The following is a 16,829-nucleotide window of genomic DNA, read 5'->3' on the forward strand; positions in this document are numbered from 1 at the left end:
CATGGGAATTTCTGCTGCATTGAGGTGTTGGGGAAACCCAGCCTGTAAAGGTGGAAGTGCTTCTTGGAATGCAAGCCAGATTTCTTCAGAAGAATAATACTGATTTATTTTTCATATGATCAGGTATTGGTCGAAAATGTGACAGGTGAATGATAAACATAGGGCAAGGCAAGGAGAGTGAATACTTCACCTGCTGGCCCTGCTCAATGTGTCCCTTTTGTGAGCTGGACAAAAACACCCCCAAAGTCCATCCACAGCTCTGGGTGCCTCTCAGGAATGCCCCTTTCACTTCCCACAGGGTTGAATCTTCCCTCTCTTCCCGTGCAGGCAGTGGAAAAACAATCCTTGCACTGCTGCTGTTTCACTGCCTGGCTTTGAGTGGTTCATCAGCTCTCAGTAACTGCTGGGCCCTGGTGCAGGGGCAGCACTCTGAACATGCAGGGCTGTGTATCCAACATCCCTTCCCAGGCCTTGCAGGTCCATTTATTCCAACCTCAACCCTGTCTTAAGCCTGGTGGTGTTCTAAGAGTGCTCTGTGACTTTGCAAGTCTTAGACCTTGTCTAAAAATTTCCCGTGTTTGCTGAAGAATTTCTAGGTTTGTCTTTATTTCTTCTGTTGACAAATAACTGCACAAACGCCTCGACACATTACCCTGCCTAAACCCAGATTTTTGTCATGCTCAAAAGCCTGGATTCTAACAGCATTTTAAAGTGGAAGACTGAAGCTGGCTCTTGTTCTGTTGGGGACCAGGTAATGTTCTCCAACCCCGAGCAGCAGTGGCCTCTGTGTTTGAACAGGGGTTTGGATTTCTGTGGGAGATAAAGCACTAGAAATGGATGGAAAAGAGTTTGTATTCTTGGCAGCCTCCATGCTGCAGCCCCTGCTCCAGGCACTGCTGAGGTGACAAATGACATTCCCGTGGCTCCAGGCTGAGAGGACACTTAAGAGTGGCTGAAGATCTCTTCCTGACAAATCCCACAGCTCCACCAGGCTCCATCTGTCACCTCAAGAGCTTTCTCCTCTGCTCTCTTCAGCCTCTGTGCTTTTGGGATTTCAGGTAAACCTTCACCTGCATTTCAGCCAGCCCTGGCACACAGGTTCTGTCACAGCAAGCTTCAACCCCACCTGTGAGCACCTCTTAAGAAACATTCACCTGTAACCATAAATTAGAAGCCAGGAGAAGGATTTGCTTTCCATCTGTAAGCAAGTGGGCAAGGCCAGAGTTACATTATTACTCACATTAAAGGAATAAATAGCCAAATCTCTTGTACTGTTCCATATGGAGGAATAGTACCTCTTCCTAGAAGAAACAGAACCCCACCAACTCTTACTGTATTGTCAAACAGAATATTCTCAAAAAGACTCAAACAAAGCCTATGAAATGTTTAACTCCTCCCTGCCCTTTACAGCAAAGACAGTAAAATCAAACTGATTTTGCAGGAAGAAAAGTAAGTTAGGAAATAGCTCAGAACTGAGATAGTGAAACACCATCCACAGCAGAGTGCCAAACTGATTTTATGTGCTGTGTCCAACTCTGAATGATAGAAAATTTAAGCCTTAGTCAAGGAAAAGTAGATCTAGTTTGATAAAAAGATATAAGCAAGTACAAGCATGTGAGATAATTCTGTAGTCCTACTGGAAATTCAAAATGTTCAGATCAAGTAACATGGTGCTTTTTTTAATAAGCCAAAGAGGTTTGAAAATATATCTCCTGCCAAAGTGAAGCATTTTTGGGAAGTGGTGTACAAAATGAGGCAGAAGTGTCAAAACAAATGATGACAACCTAATTTAACACCAAGTCTGGCCTAGGAAAACAAATCATACATTAAACTGGAAGTGTATTTTGTTTCTGAAGATGAGACATTCTTCCATCAAGACCCTCATGTTGCTTAAACAAAATTCACCACAGTATCAACGTGCCTGTCATTTTACCTAACAGTGAATTCTGACCAAGTGATTGACACAAATGTTCCAAGGTTGAACGCCTCCATCAAATTCTTATAATTGCACTGAAGTTTGGATGGATCTCATGTTATTCTAAATTATGCTGTGTGCCAACTTTTTACAAACATGAAAGCTACAGTGTGCTTTAAAGCACTTTTTTTTTTAGGTTGTGAGTGTTCGATCACTAGTGACTTTGTATGTAGATGGATGAGGTTAATTTAAATCCACTAGAGATGAACTTAATCTTCATGGAGATTAAGTTTATGCAATGTTCTGCTGCCATGGTACAGATTTTGTGTTCTTCATAGTTACCATTAAGGTGCTCAAAGCAAAACTCACCCTTTACCCCTCTTGTTGTTCAGCTAATCCTGAAAGTTAAATTTTAAGCATTGTCCTTCTGAAGCAATTTTAAAACCCCAGCAACACAACTACACCTAACTTCAGTGTGATTAACCTTCACTGCCTTCCTGATAGCAAGGGGAAGGAACAGACTGCATTTGGGCTGGTAAGTCACAGCAGATATAAAACTACTCCTCCTTCAAGTTACCTTTCTTTCACCAGTAGGAAATTAGTCCAGAAGGAGATACGAGCATGAGGAGCAGCTGTGCCAGACTGTGCAATAGCAACAGCTGCACTGAGTAAAGAGCAGAGGAACTCTCAGCAAGTGTCAAGAACTGCCAGCTACGACTCTGGACAGTAGAAGCTGTAACACATACGTGTATTTTCATGTGGAAGCCTAGGGACAAACAACTTCTGCAACTGTCCTAAGGGATAGTTGGGCAAGCTGCCTTTTCTTGTTCCATAGCTAGGCCAGCTGGGTTGCCATGATGAGGTGCAACAGCTGTGCAATAGCTAAAAGTGAAAGGCATACTGTAAATGTAGTGTAAAACCTTTTACAGTGACACTAACCTAAAGGAAAAAAAATCCCTAGTGAAGCATCCAGATACAGAACTGGTGTTTAATTACTCCCAGCCCCTGTCCTATGCAGGGAGGCTTTTATTTACCCTGTTGGTTCCCACTGCTCCATCTAAAGCACATATTTGTGTGGTTAGTTACAGCAGCATGCCCAGCATTTCAGCAGGGTTAGATGATTAGCAGGCACTCAGTCCAAGCCTGGACACTGCACCACTGCTCAGCTTATAAGGACGTGACTCAAGCAGAAGCCACTGCTTACTGAATTAACACCTCCCAGGAGAGTCCAGCCTCTGCAGGAGCCTGCAAACACAATTTCAGTGAAGAAACAGCTCCATTTCTGTCACTTCTTGCATGCCAAAACAATTCATTTTCAAGGCTGGAGATGAAAGAAAAGAGAGTTCATCCTGCCTTCTAGCACATGTGAGTTACACACAACTCCACAGAGGAGGTTTTGTTTATTTGTTTCATTTACATCAATATGAATCTCTTTCAGTCGAACAGGAATAAAAAAGTAGTCATCCCTGGAATTTCAGAGTTTACAGTTCAATTCAATGTATATATATAAATTGTTACTGTAGATTTAACACAGGTGAACTCACAAACATAAACCAGGAGGCTGCCATTCTTGTCCTGTTAATGCCATGTGACACATTCCTTATACTCTGTGTTGCACTTAGTTACTGAAATGCTTCATTTATATCACTTTTTCCCTCCCATCATAAATTCACCAGCATAGGTTTAGTCTCTTAAATACAGTTACCTGAGTAAGTCTTTGAGATTCCTCAAAAGCTGGGACTTGAAAGGGAAAATAACCCCACCAGGACAAAGAGCAGTATTAAATTTCATATTCCATCTCTGCTTAGCAGCTCTAGACAGAGTCTGACAGCACGTGTGGTATTGTACATGCTTTATTAAAATGGTACTCGTATTTACAATATCTGCAGAAACAATCCCTCCCCAGTCTTGCATTCAGACAGACACACACACAGACACACGCGCGCGACGCCCCTTCCCTCTATGGGCTGTGAAGGCTCTGCTCCCAAAAGTTAGGCAGCTTCTGGAAGAGGAGGAAGGGAGACTTCTTTTGTGTGTTTGTAATTCATTAAAAAGAAGCACGGGAGTATGCATTTGGCCATCACAATGCTAATTTAAGTATATGGAGTATTAACATATGGCAGTAACACTGAGTACTCCTCTTTTACATTCTATACACAGAATGACATCAAGGTTTTCCAGTCAACAGAACATTCCGATTCAGCCTCACTGCTGCTTGTAGTGACTATGAAACCGCAATTTGGGGGCTGTCCCTTAAAACAATTCAAGTCTATGTAAGCGAAATAAGGCACAATTAATATTTGATTTGATTTAGAGGATGGGAAAAAGGGGGAGGGGCAGGCTTCAGATAACAGTTGTTGTAGAAGAAACTTTTTTACCCAGTCCTTTGGAGAAAAGGATGAATTTTATCCCCATCCTAATCTACGTGGACTTCTCTTAGAGAACTGAAGTATTCTGCCGGGCTACTAACACCCACATACAAAACAAAATTGGAAATTCACATTTTTAACACCGGCTTCAGTAGTCTAACCTACTGATGCTGATGTGGATGAGTACATCTTTCTTTTAATGCTGAAGGAGAAGACACACACGAAACAAGATTCAAACCTTCCTCTGAGCTTGAAGACTCACGTCTTTTAGAGAGCTTGTAAGGTACACTAGTTGTAGGCTTCAGCTTACTGATAAAAAGGAATAGCATTTTTGCCTTTAAATCCCTGGCCCCTCTTCACTAACGAAGCCTAACCAGACATTACAAATAAACTGCAACAAAAAATTTGGCAGCACAAAGAATGTCTAGTATTCAAATCTTCATTTGTGAGTATATTATTTTCCTTGTACAAAACCTGTTGAATGTTTTTTCGCAGCAGATGAACTGTACCCAAAGATGCAGGACATTCTGTGATGGGGAATAAGAGGTTGCAGTTCCGAAGGCCCCTGACTTTGGTTGTTTACAAAGTTCATTCCTGTTTAGTGTGATCCTTGGTATCTTCCTCATCTGTGTATTCTGATGGTTCTTCCCCTGGTTTTAGGAGTCTACCTACGTAGTCATACTTTTCTGAAAGAGATTTATGATTCCATTACAATTAAATACAGCTGCATTTGCTTGCTAGCCCATACTACTGCAAATTCACTTTTTCTCCTACACACTACAGTTCTAAATCTCAATCACTGAAATGGATGGTAATTTAGCAGCAAGCTCAGCCTCCTAAAGCAATCTTTCTACCATTACTTTCTCTAACTGTGAGTACTTTGTTTCTATTCTACTCCAGCTGATCAGGCAAGATTTATCACCCAAGGGCTAAAAACTGCTGCTCTTCAATCCTTCAGCCTGTTTTGATTTCAATTAGTGTGAGAAATGATTCCCCCTCCCTCCAGAGGCGTAATTCCATATTTGTCAGAAATTACTTCAACACAAACTCATTCAACCCTTTATGTTAAAACAACTCTTAGTCCTGATGATAATTTTATGGCATTCAAAGCCAACAACCTCGAGCGGGAGTTCCACCAGCTAGGCTGAGGAGATTTGGGAGTGAAATTCTGTGCCAAAGAGCTAAGAGAACAGTTTTCTTGTATAAAATGAAAAGATTTAAAAAGCTATAGTGACACATAGTAAAAGCCTCTGTGGAAGAAAGGCCTGAAATCCCTGGTCTGTGCAAAGTTACATTGCACACACATTAGGGGGGACCTGGCTGCAGTCCACACCTCCCTTATGAGGGGATGAGGAGGGGCAGACACTTCACCGTGGTGAGCAGTGACACAAGCCCCAGGCTGTGCCAGGGGAGGGTCAGGTTGGGTATCAGAGAAGGGTTCTTCACCCACAGGGTGCTCGGGCACTGGCACAGGCTCCCCAGGGTCACAGCACCAGCCTCACAGAGCTCAGGCAGTGTTTGGACAATGCTCTCAGGCACAGGGTGGGATTTTTGGGGATGGTTCTGTGCAGGGCCAGGAGTTGAACTTGATGATCCTTGGAGGTCCCTTCAGACTCAGCACATTCTGTGATAATATGTCAACACCTCTTTAAAAGCTTCCCCAAGCCCAAATCAGTCATTTTTATTAAAAGCATTTCCTTAAGCTGATAATTTGAGAATTTACCTTTAAATTGCATTTCCCACTCTCTTACACTTTCCATCTGTACAGCATTTAAGTCCGATAGGTCATCATATTCATCTCTGAGTGCATCTTTATCTAGACAGAAAGTTGCTAGTCCCCTGGAGGCATCTCTGCCAGCAAATATTCCATACGGACCCTCTGAAAATAAAAAGACAAAATTGACACTTTCACGTCTTTGTTTATGGTGACCAAATCTCAGTTCTTTACACAGTCTGCCAAAGCCATACATTAAATTTCTGCAGTGATGGGAACAGCAGCAGTTTCAATGCCATGGCTGTTTGACATTCAACAGCACTGCAATTCAATCTTTAATATCACTAGGAGATAAAGTCTGCTGAGAGAAGCAGAACCAGGAAAATAGCTTTGAAGAGATATCTGGAAAAATCCCTGTCAGTTGATGCAAGCCAGTTGATGCAAATTCCAAAGGGACCAGAGGCTGGAATTCAAAAGAAATACACTTCTATTAAGCAACACATTGAATATTTACAAGTCGGGTATGAACAGAAGCAAACTGCATAGACATCTTAATTAGAAATCCATTATTATAAATAAATAGAACTTAAGAGGGCTAATTAATGATTTCAATTCACTTACAAAATCACAAGAACTTTCTACATCTTTTGTGACATTTCTTACTTCTGAGGAAATCATCTCACTTATTTTGGGCAGCAGATCCCCTATACCCTTAGCCTGTAATGCTCTTGAAAACAGCACAAATTGTCACATTAGGAATATAAAGCAACTGCTTCCTCTGTGCTTTTTGACCAATGCAAAGCAGCCCAAATATCCCAATAAAATTTTGAGCAATGACTGTGAAATAAATATTATCACCAAGAGAAATGGATGATCTGTGAACCAACAATTTGCAGGGTAAGGTTGGTAACTGGATTTCCCAAATTTTAATTAACTGAAAGAACTTGAAGTATATTGTTTCTTACATTTTCTTGACCTAAAACCAAATCCCTTCAATTCAGATCAATTAAAAAACCCAAACCAATACCAAAGAAAACCCAAAGAAGCCCACACTTTAAAAGTTTCTGCACTAATGCAGCAGCCCAGCACCACGGGGATACCCAAGGCTGCTCGGTGGTGAGCGGGCCAGGACCCTCCTCTGGCTTACCTCTCCACAGTGGCCGTCAGCCTGAAGAAAAGCAGCACCCAGGGGCAAGAATGAACGCAAGCAAGTGGCCACACACTGTCCTTCACCCCCTCTACTGCCTGCTGGAGCACCTCAGACCTCTTCTGCAGCAGGACGAGCCATGGGGAATCCTTCCAAAGGCCGGTTCCTCCCACCACACCTATCTGCTCCTTCCAGGCATTGCCTCCAGGGTGAGACACAGGCTGAATGCAGCAGGGACAACTCCTGAAGCTGGGAACCCGAGTACCATATGGGTTAGAAGAAACTACATCCTCACCAGGACTGGTGCTGTCTCTCCACCCCAGTGCTTGGCATTGTGAGCTGCTTACAGTCAAACCCGAGAGCAGAAGGTTGTCCTGTGTGCCCAAGACAATTCCCTCGTCTCTCTGGAAATAAACCAAGTGATCCCAAAGCACAATTCCACAAGAAGCAGATATCAGAGAAAGAACTGTCAGCTGGAAGTCTGCACTGTACCAGGCTGACCATAATGATGAACAGCATCTCTGTGCTCATCCTTTCAGGTATTTAGCTCCAAGAGCAGCATTCACAGAACTACCTCTGGGATCAGGGACTGCAGGAACAGTACTTCAGGGAAACAAAGTCACCTTTCCTATCTGCATCCTGAATTAGGTATTGATTTGAAAAGCAGGATTTAGAGACTGAAATCAATCCTATACCAATGCACTCTGCATGCTCAGTCTCTTCTACAGGACAGGCTAACAGGAGCAATGACCACCATCTGCAACACAACAGCTTCTTCAGCAAAAACTCCTGCTTCAAGCAGAACAGCAATCATCCAAGGGATCTCGTTTTTGATGTTCCCAATGAAGAACATGGGAGCTATAAACAGCTCTTACAAACACCACAATTAGTAAATCCTTAAAAGCAATTAGAAATTGTTACTTAATGACCCCATCAACAGTATTCTGTCCCCAGCATTTCCTTTTTTTGAAGGTTTCAAGCAAATGTGTTCATCAGTCCTACTATTTGCACAAGGTGTTTTCCAAACTCTGGCTAATCAGAGAGTAGCACCCTGCTCCCTTTCCCTTCCACCCTGCACTTCATGGTTTATGGAGTTTCACAGCACCTGTTGAGATGCCACCTCTTGGTCCACCAGCTTGATTCCAATTATTTATATTAAAAAGAGAATGATATTATATTTATCTGTATCAAGCACTGAACATTCTGAAATCTCAATAACACAATTGAAAGCATGAAAACTTTTAGAATACATCAGCTTGCAGTAAGATTAATGGCTGCAGAACTTCTGCAAGTATCTTGTCATCTCAAACGCTGTTACACCAATAACTTTGTTCTTTCCTAAAACTGAATTTGAACTAACATTCCAGAATGTTTATTACACAAGTATTCAGAAGTCACAGAGGAATCATCGAGCCAGGTCCAAGCACTCAGTGGAATGCTAACTTGTAAAAACCAACCTTTGGACTCAGTAGACAGCATTTTAAATTCCAGCTCTGCAATTGTAACTCAGAACTGTGTTCTATTCTTTAATCCTATATGAAAAGGTAAATATTGAATTGTGATTATTAGTAAATGGTGCAAGCTTGGCTTCACCTTGGTTCCTAAAGCAGAAGTTCAGAGATCTCAGTATGAGCAATCTACTTCAAGATGTAAAGCTTCCACTCAGGTGCTTCTACACAGAGTTTAACTACAATATTTTATATTCATACAAAACATACAGGCCTGGGGTTCTGCTCTAAGCCCTAGCTGTGACTCATTTTTATATTAAAAACTGGTGCAACAGTCTGAAAAAGCTATTTTGCATATCAGATTTCACTGCACTTGGAGAAGTGTCCAGGAAGGTGCCAGCACATATAATCCCAGAAGAGAAAATCTCTTTCAGGAACACGATTGAGGCAGAGACATCAGTGCAATCCTAGACACACTCCCACAGAGTTCTTTCATGGCCTGATGCAATTTACTTTGCAAGCCCTACCCACAGTGCTTCTTTCCTTTCCTTTTGTCTGCCCACCTATTTAGCCTGGCTCCTGCTGTAAATAATTGATTGCAGCATGACATGACAGACATGCTGAAGAGAGGGCAGGAAGAGCTGCCTGTAGCACAGGTACGTAAACCAAAGCAAGTTTCTGAGACCATATCACAAAATTTCAGTGGTATTTTTTTTGCTGTATCCCCAAATTAGCTATTTCACAGTCAAATATATCTTAAAAAAATCTCCTCCCACTCCTATTTGGCAGAGTACAACAACAGGAGTCAGGAAGGTGTCAAAATTAATTAAACCACATCTGCTCCATGTTACTTGGTTATATGGAGGTACCAGTGTCCCATAAAGGAAAGCTGTTCCTTGAAGAATGCTTTTTTCCCATCAGGGCTTTTACATTTGAAGAACTCTGTTTCAGAGGCTTTGTTTATTTTAGCCCTGAGACCAGCGATCAAGCCCACATATTTGCCTGCCTATCTCCACATGTATACCTCCACATTCATACACTGCATTTCCCTGTGTAAAGTCCTCATCTACCTTACAAGTCAGCTTGTATGAGGTATACCCTCCTCTAAGCTACAACACAGGCAAAACGTTGCTACCCACCACCTCCAGAGCTTCACCTGCTCTCAGAATCCAGTCAAGGATTTAGCAGCCTTCATGAATTTGACATCTTGTTCAGCCTGACATTTGTCTTTGTGCACAATAAACTGGGTACCTTGAGAATTGGTAAAGTCAAAGTCTCTTCAGACCAGAAAAATGCATTCAAGATTTCTGCATCTCCTAGCGCTGTTTTGGTTCTCTAATGAAGACTTAATTTCTCTTTGCAGACAAGGAAAAATCTATTCTACCTAAAGCAACATAATAGAAATTTTGAACCATGAAGTTTTTATCTGGAAGCACTGCTTCTAGTCACTTCCTCCAAAACAGGGTCAACTGGATCTTAGAACAGCACACGTTTCAATTTGCAGCCAGTTTGGCCAACAGTTCCCCAAGCAAAATCTATCCAGCTTCAGAATATATCCAAAGAGGCTCCCTGACCCTTTCAGTCTGGTGGCAGCTCTGTGAACAGCCCAGACTATTGCTCCAACACCAGCAGTGAAGGTGAACGTTGTACACTGAACTTTGGATGGCTCCAATGGGCAGCAGGGGAATACACCACAGATAGCCACTTGTGGACTTTATAGCTAATGAAGTGATAGCTGAGCTAAGAATTGTATTTGTTATCACAAGGTCCATGTGACTCCTCTAAAGAAGCCACACAGGTTAACAAGGTTGAGTTTTAAACCAGCAGCTTTGGTTTCTTCAAGTACTCAAAAAGCACTTCAAAGCAATCACCAAATATGCATCTCTGGGCTCCATATAGCTCCTGGAAATAAACCCCAGTTTTGTCTGAAGTTTAGATACTCATGGACAACACTTGTTAATCTGCAGACAAGAATAAGGACTCATCTCCCTTTTCATGTGAGTTAGGGCTAAGAGAGACAGGCTACAAAATTATTAACAACTGCATTATTCTATCACATTGCCTACTTTCTTCACTCCAAACTGAAGTGAAACCTTCACTGGCTATTTTAAATTTTCTATCTAAATCCTGGCACGTATTTGTTCAGTGTTGCATCTTTCATGAGAGAATGAAAAAGGTGAACGTTAGACTAAGCCATTTGGAGATGTAGCTTGAAAGCAGAAGGTTTCTGATAACATTTATCACCAGGAATTCAAGGTGACATGATTTTAACTTCACTGCTCCAGATTTACATGAGAGGGAAGATGTGGGTCAATTTTAAGTTACAACTTGCATGGCAAGTATGTGTTGTTAGGAGCCCAATCCACATGCTAAATGGGAACTCTACAGATGTGAAGCCTACATGCTAAGATGGGAACTGCCCAGAAACGGGTCTACACCCGATTCCTCATGCACAAGGCCACAGTCTCATTCTCTCTTCTGCTTATTTGTTTTTTAACTCCGAGAAAAAAAAAGTGCAAGAATCAATGACCCAATTTCAACTAAAGGGGCAGACAACTAGCACTGGTAAGAGAGCCTGTAGGCCAGCAGCAAGGAGCTTTCTGAAGATAGCTGCATTCTTGAGAAGGACCCAGAGTCCACATCTTGGTTTAGGGAGAAATGCCCTGACCACCAGTTTATTTCCTAGTAAGACAAGCAATGCTGGCCAGGTATTTTCATTCAATGAGGGCGATGCTGCTGTGTATTGGACTGAACATGTCACTAACAATGATGTCACAATCACATTTCATACAGCTTGCTTTGAGCCCACCTGCTTGGTCAGGCCTCTCAAATGTCAGGTGATTCAATGGTCTCAGAGGTTTTTTCCAGCTTAATCAATTCTGTGACTGGAACACGATTGGTTTAAATAGGAACTAGGAATTTACACAGACCTCTTAGGAAACACACAGTTGTTCAAGTTTTAAGGAATATACTGAGGTTGTGAAAAAGGGAAAAAGAAACTTAAAAGACAAGAAAGAGAGCTGACAGACACACAGAGCAGAAGCAGAGGAGAAGACAGAGTGCTGACCTTCCTGCACAAAAACACTTTACTGCTCTCCACGATCATGGTCTGGAGGCTCAGAACAACCTCTACCCTGTAGGACAGGCACTACTCCCTTTAACCAGAGGTATGGAAACAATCTCTCACCACTGTATGTGTATACACCTTCTAGTTTTACTGCTTCTGGCTGGAACTCCATTTCTTTATCCTGAAATGCTATTTCACTGAAAAGCTGAATCCCAGGGTGAGAGACACTTCCACCACCACATAGACAACCAAACATCAGAACCACTGAGAGGACCTTTCACACTCTACAGAAAACATTTCTTCACCCCAGTCTTATCCTCTGCACTCATCTGTGACTCCTCAGCCTGTTGTGCTCTTCAGATAAGGCCACCCTTAACAGTATTCTCCAAACACTACATATGTAGAGTCCCTCCAGCAAAATTTCACTCTAACCATACCTTTGGAAAGGACATATGGAAAAGCACCACTGCCATGTGGTCAACAGGGAAATTTATGGCATTCAATTCCAAAGAAAGTCTAACAGCATCAGATCATTATTATACAAATTATTGGAAAAAGTGACGGTTGTTTATTACAATGAAATAAAGGCAGTTTTCCCTTCATGGAAAATGAACTATAATGGAATATTTTTTGTGGAAGGAACTATTATCTAATCTATTATTGGCAAACTTGGAAAATCAGAAATCTTCATGACATTGCGAAAGACAAGTGGAATGAGGAATGAGTTGACAGTGACAACATACTGCAGTGAAAGGAAGTCAAAATTGATTTTTTTAAGATCATGAAACATTAAGAACCAAGAAGTGACGTGACCAGTTGCATACTCAGGATTGCACGTAATCTTGCTTTGTCATGCTCAAAGACGCATATTTTTCATACATGCACAAAGTATTTACATTAATCAAAACCTGTTTACATCACTACCTTGGCATGCAAATTTAACTGCTAAATATTAAGATTTGCTGACATAAAGTACACTAACTCTTACAATGCTCTTCTACTGACAAATATACAACCAGAAATCTTGATGCAAACAAACACACAAAGTTCAATGTTACAATAGATGAAAAGTAAAAAGCTGTCATTGTAAGATATAAAACCAACACAGCACACACAGGAGGTATTAATGACTATACCCTAAGTCATGAGATGTGGTTACAGATGGGAAATCGTCCTAGTAGTGGTTCTTTGACAGTCTGGTTATATGGTATTTTTAATAGTGAACCCCTAATTGTTTACTTTATTTCTTTTGGAGTTTGTGGATGATAAAGGGAAAGGCAATTAATTAGATTTAATAATCAGCCAAAGCATTCTAGGTCACTTACTCACCTGGGCACAAGCAAAAGTGGAATTGAATACATCTAAGTGAAGTCTTGAAACAGATGGTGTATTTGCAAGACAGAGCAGCATTTTGGGAAAACAATTTGGCAAGTAAAGTTTTAAATTAAGAGTTCAATGTAAGCAAAGTGGTTTTTGGAGGCACAGACTGTTACATGTGCAGTGTAGCCTTCTACTCTTAGCTAAAATACATTAAGAGGTACCAGTGAGATAAACTGTGGAAGGCTTAAAGAAGACAACATGAGAAAAACAAACAAAAAAAGAGGGAAACAGTTGGATGAAATGTTTGAGAAAATGAAGTTTTCAGCCATGGCTGCTTGAAAGGATGGCTCCAACACTAGCATTATTTAAAAATACCTTAACTGTATGTATGTAAAGGGGTCTTCAATGAAATGGACCACTGTGTAACAGGATTTGCTGGACAGAAAGTTAAAACCAGGAGAACTTTGAATTAATCAGAACTTTGGAGGAAACTTTAATGGAAACTCAATTGTTGGACAAAAATCTGGACTAGGTTACAATTTTGTGCATTTTAAACTTTCTGCTATATGTAGAAGAAAAAGGAACACCTTGGTATCCAAACTCCACTGAAGGAGGAAAAACACAGCTTACCATGAAGATGTGAGAAGCCACCTGAGGCAGCCACATTATTCAACACTAACCCAGCCCAACAGACTTGCTGAAGACTGAGAGTGAGCCCTCAGCCACTGCTCTCCAATGCCTTCAATGCTGAGGCACTCACTCTGCACATCAGTACCTCAATGAACTACTAAAGGCTCAGTCAGAGCCTGCAATATCAGCAAAGGCACTGTCCTTAGCTCTTTCTTCTGTTAAAATCTGGCCACGCTTTGTTGGTATGCTTTGCACTTCCCTTGTCACGCTCCAGCTGTGAGATATAAAATTTCCATGAGAACTGCTGTGGACATCTGGCTACTCTGGCTGAAGCTCTTCTGCAGAGATCTCAACCACCTGAAGGAGACTTTTCCACCTGAACTCTTCTAAGGTTTTTTAAGGCCTGCAAACTACTTACTAGTATTTTTCTTTTCAGCCACAAAACAGTTGCAAGAAAAAACTCTCTGATATGTATCCAAAAAGGGAAACCACGTCAGCACGATCCAAAACTCATCATGTTTGGCAGAGAACACAGAGCTGATGATGCACTGCTTGAGCTCTCCATGCAACATCCCAAGTTACAGGTCTGACAGACAAAAACGATGTCACTTCTGTTAGAAAAAGGCAATCTTTCACTACAGGGACAAAAAAATAAAAACTCCTTTGTCCCTCTCAACTGAAGTCTAAAAGCACTGCTTTTAAGGAAACCAGCTGCTACCAGTTATCAAAAAGCAGATTGATGTCCTAGAACATGAAGTTTTAGCTTCCTCACTATAACAGGCCTCCAAAGGTTGACAGTGTGAATTACTGATGGTATCTGGAGAGGAGAGCCTAACACTGAACTGAAGTTTGATACACAAAAGGGAGAAAGTGAATGTTTACATCATGGTTCAGTATTATTTCACAGAGCACTCTCAGCTTACTGGTATTTTAAGTTTCATGCAGCATGTTTGTTACCTGCATTTTATGCCAGCACACAGGTCTCAGTTTAAAAACCCCTAAATAAGAGAGACAAAAGAACTAGCCTGATTAAGTGTCATGAAAGCTGCAGCTCACCAGGCTGCATTTTCTCAGCTTTACTGGTTAATAAACAACATAAAGCATGGCAAGGTACTTTGGATTCCACTGTGAACTTTTACAGTTCCCAGCCAAAAAAGCAATTCAATTACAGCAGTTTCTGCAGCTGGTATCACAAACTTTGAGCATAAAGCAGTTACAAAATTCTAGCCCAGTTCCACCATAGAACTGCCTGTTCCTTCCCCGCCAAGAACCAAAGTCTTGTAACATGCCAGCTTTGTGTTTTTCTTTTTGTAACCTCAATTATTAAATAATAATAAATGATTATTTAACTTGAACTATTTCCTGGGGGTGGGAAGTATCCTCTCTCCCTTCCACCCCTCTCACAAGGAAGACTGTCATGCCTCCTATGGAAACCCCTGCATAGTTTGATTAGAGCAAGTTTTCCAAACCACCATTGTTTAAAGAAGAAAATTACCAGCAGTCATAAACCTCATTTCCTTTGGCATCACTCGTGAACACAGTGCTCACCAGTAAAGTTTACCCACCCCATTATTAAAAATGCTGTTTATCATGAGAAAATATGCTGCAGTTTCACAGTGTACAGAACATTTCTTTGAAGCTTGATTTTCTGAACCTCTGAAATACACATTTTCTCTCCGAAGAGCAGTGCTGTCTGTCTGTCTAAGAGACTGGCTTCATTCTTGCACTCTTCCCAACAGTGGCAACACACTAGTCCCTGAGCTCTCCTTGCCTATCTCTCTATCCTGACTGAAAGTCACACTCAAGATGGCATTTACACCTCAATAAATAACCAGCTGGTTGTTTTCCTCTCCTGAGCCGTAAGCGCTACAGCGAAGAAAGCACTGCTCAGCTGCGCTTGGGAAACCTACTAGGAGAGACAGAAGGGGAAAAAAAATAGAATTAACCACGGCACATCCAAATCAAGGCATCTGGGCTAATGAGGCTGCCTGAGGAGACGCCAGAGCCGCCGAGCATCACCAGTGTAACACCGCCGCCGGGTCCCAGGCCGGGACTGCCCCCATCCCCCCGCCGTCTCACCGGGCCCGTAGAACTTGCTGCCTTTGGTCACGTCGAAGACTTTGCCGTTGACAGCCAGGAGGATGCGAGGGTTGCGAGCGCCGTCGAACTCGCGCAGCTGCTCCAGGGAGAAATCCCGGCGCTTCATGCGCGGCAGCGCGGCGGCCTCGCCCTGCCGGGCCGCGCCCCCCGGCCCGCTCCGCGTTCCCCAGCGCAGGTACAGGCGGTAGGCCGCCAGCAGCGCCAGGGCCAGCAGCCCCACGCCCAGCAGTATCTCGCCGCCCGCCACGACCGCGCCGCCCGCCCGGCCGCCCTCAGTCCTGAGCCGCCCCTGCCCATCGTCCGCCATCGCTGCCCGGACAGCGCGCGCCCGCCCGGGACACGCCCGGCCGCGGCCACGCCCCCGCCCGCCGCCCCTCCCGCTCCCCATTGGCCGCCGGCCCGAGACGGCCCCGCCCCCGCCCGGCTCGCGCCCCGCCGGCGAATCGGGACGCGGGCACGCCCCGCGCCGAGCCCAACGGCGCGCGCGCGCCGCTCGCGCGAGAGGCGCCGCGGCCCCCAGCGCGCGTGCGCGCGCACCGCCCCCTCCCCTCTGCCTTCCCCCCCCGCCCCTCCCGCGCGCCCAGGTGGCGTTGGCGGGAGCGGCGCGCGGGGGTCGCTGGCGCCGCCGCCTCACGGCAGAGGTGGGAGCGGCAGGAGGGTCTGAGGGCGCCGCGTCAGCCCCGCGGGGCCGGGGGCGCGGGCAGCCAGCGCGGGAGGCGCCTGTCCCCGCCACCGGCGAGGGGCCGAAGGCCGGCGGTGTTTGGCCACCGCGGTGCGGCCACGTCGTGCAGCGCCTGCCCGGCAGCTGCTCAGTGAGCGACACGTCTGCCTGCGCAGGGCCCTGGGGCGCCGGCGCTGCCCGCTCGGGTGACACAGGGCCGGTGTGTGAGGCGGAGGCGGCTCAAGGGGCTGCTTGGTGCGCTTCGCTGCTTAGGGTGAACGTACTCTTCCATTTTGGGCTGTCAGAAAACGGGGTGCTTGCCAAAGGAGGGCTGATGCACTAGGATCACCTCCCGTGCCGTGAAATGTATCACTGGCAGCACGTAGATGGATCCCGGATACCTCGTTACGTACTACCTGTGCTACTCGGGAGTGAGTCTGCTCAGTTGCGTGAGGAGA

General features: G+C 43.9%; 1 protein-coding gene across 1 annotated transcript; it reads right to left on the bottom strand.

Annotated features, from left to right (window-relative positions):
* Positions 1–3,752: 3,752 nt before the first annotated feature.
* PGRMC2 (progesterone receptor membrane component 2) lies at positions 3,753–16,073 on the bottom strand. The gene is made up of 3 exons (XM_063415123.1): positions 15,690–16,073; positions 6,008–6,163; positions 3,753–4,970 (listed from the first exon to the last, which is right to left on the bottom strand). The coding sequence occupies exons 1-3, from the start codon at positions 16,015–16,017 to the stop codon at positions 4,873–4,875; spliced, it is 582 nt and encodes a 193-aa protein (XP_063271193.1). The 5' UTR covers positions 16,018–16,073; the 3' UTR covers positions 3,753–4,872.
* Between the last annotated feature and the right edge of the window lie 756 nt (positions 16,074–16,829).

Source organism: Prinia subflava, chromosome 18, assembly GCF_021018805.1.
Source record: "Prinia subflava isolate CZ2003 ecotype Zambia chromosome 18, Cam_Psub_1.2, whole genome shotgun sequence".
NCBI classification, from domain to species: Eukaryota; Metazoa; Chordata; class Aves; order Passeriformes; family Cisticolidae; genus Prinia; species Prinia subflava.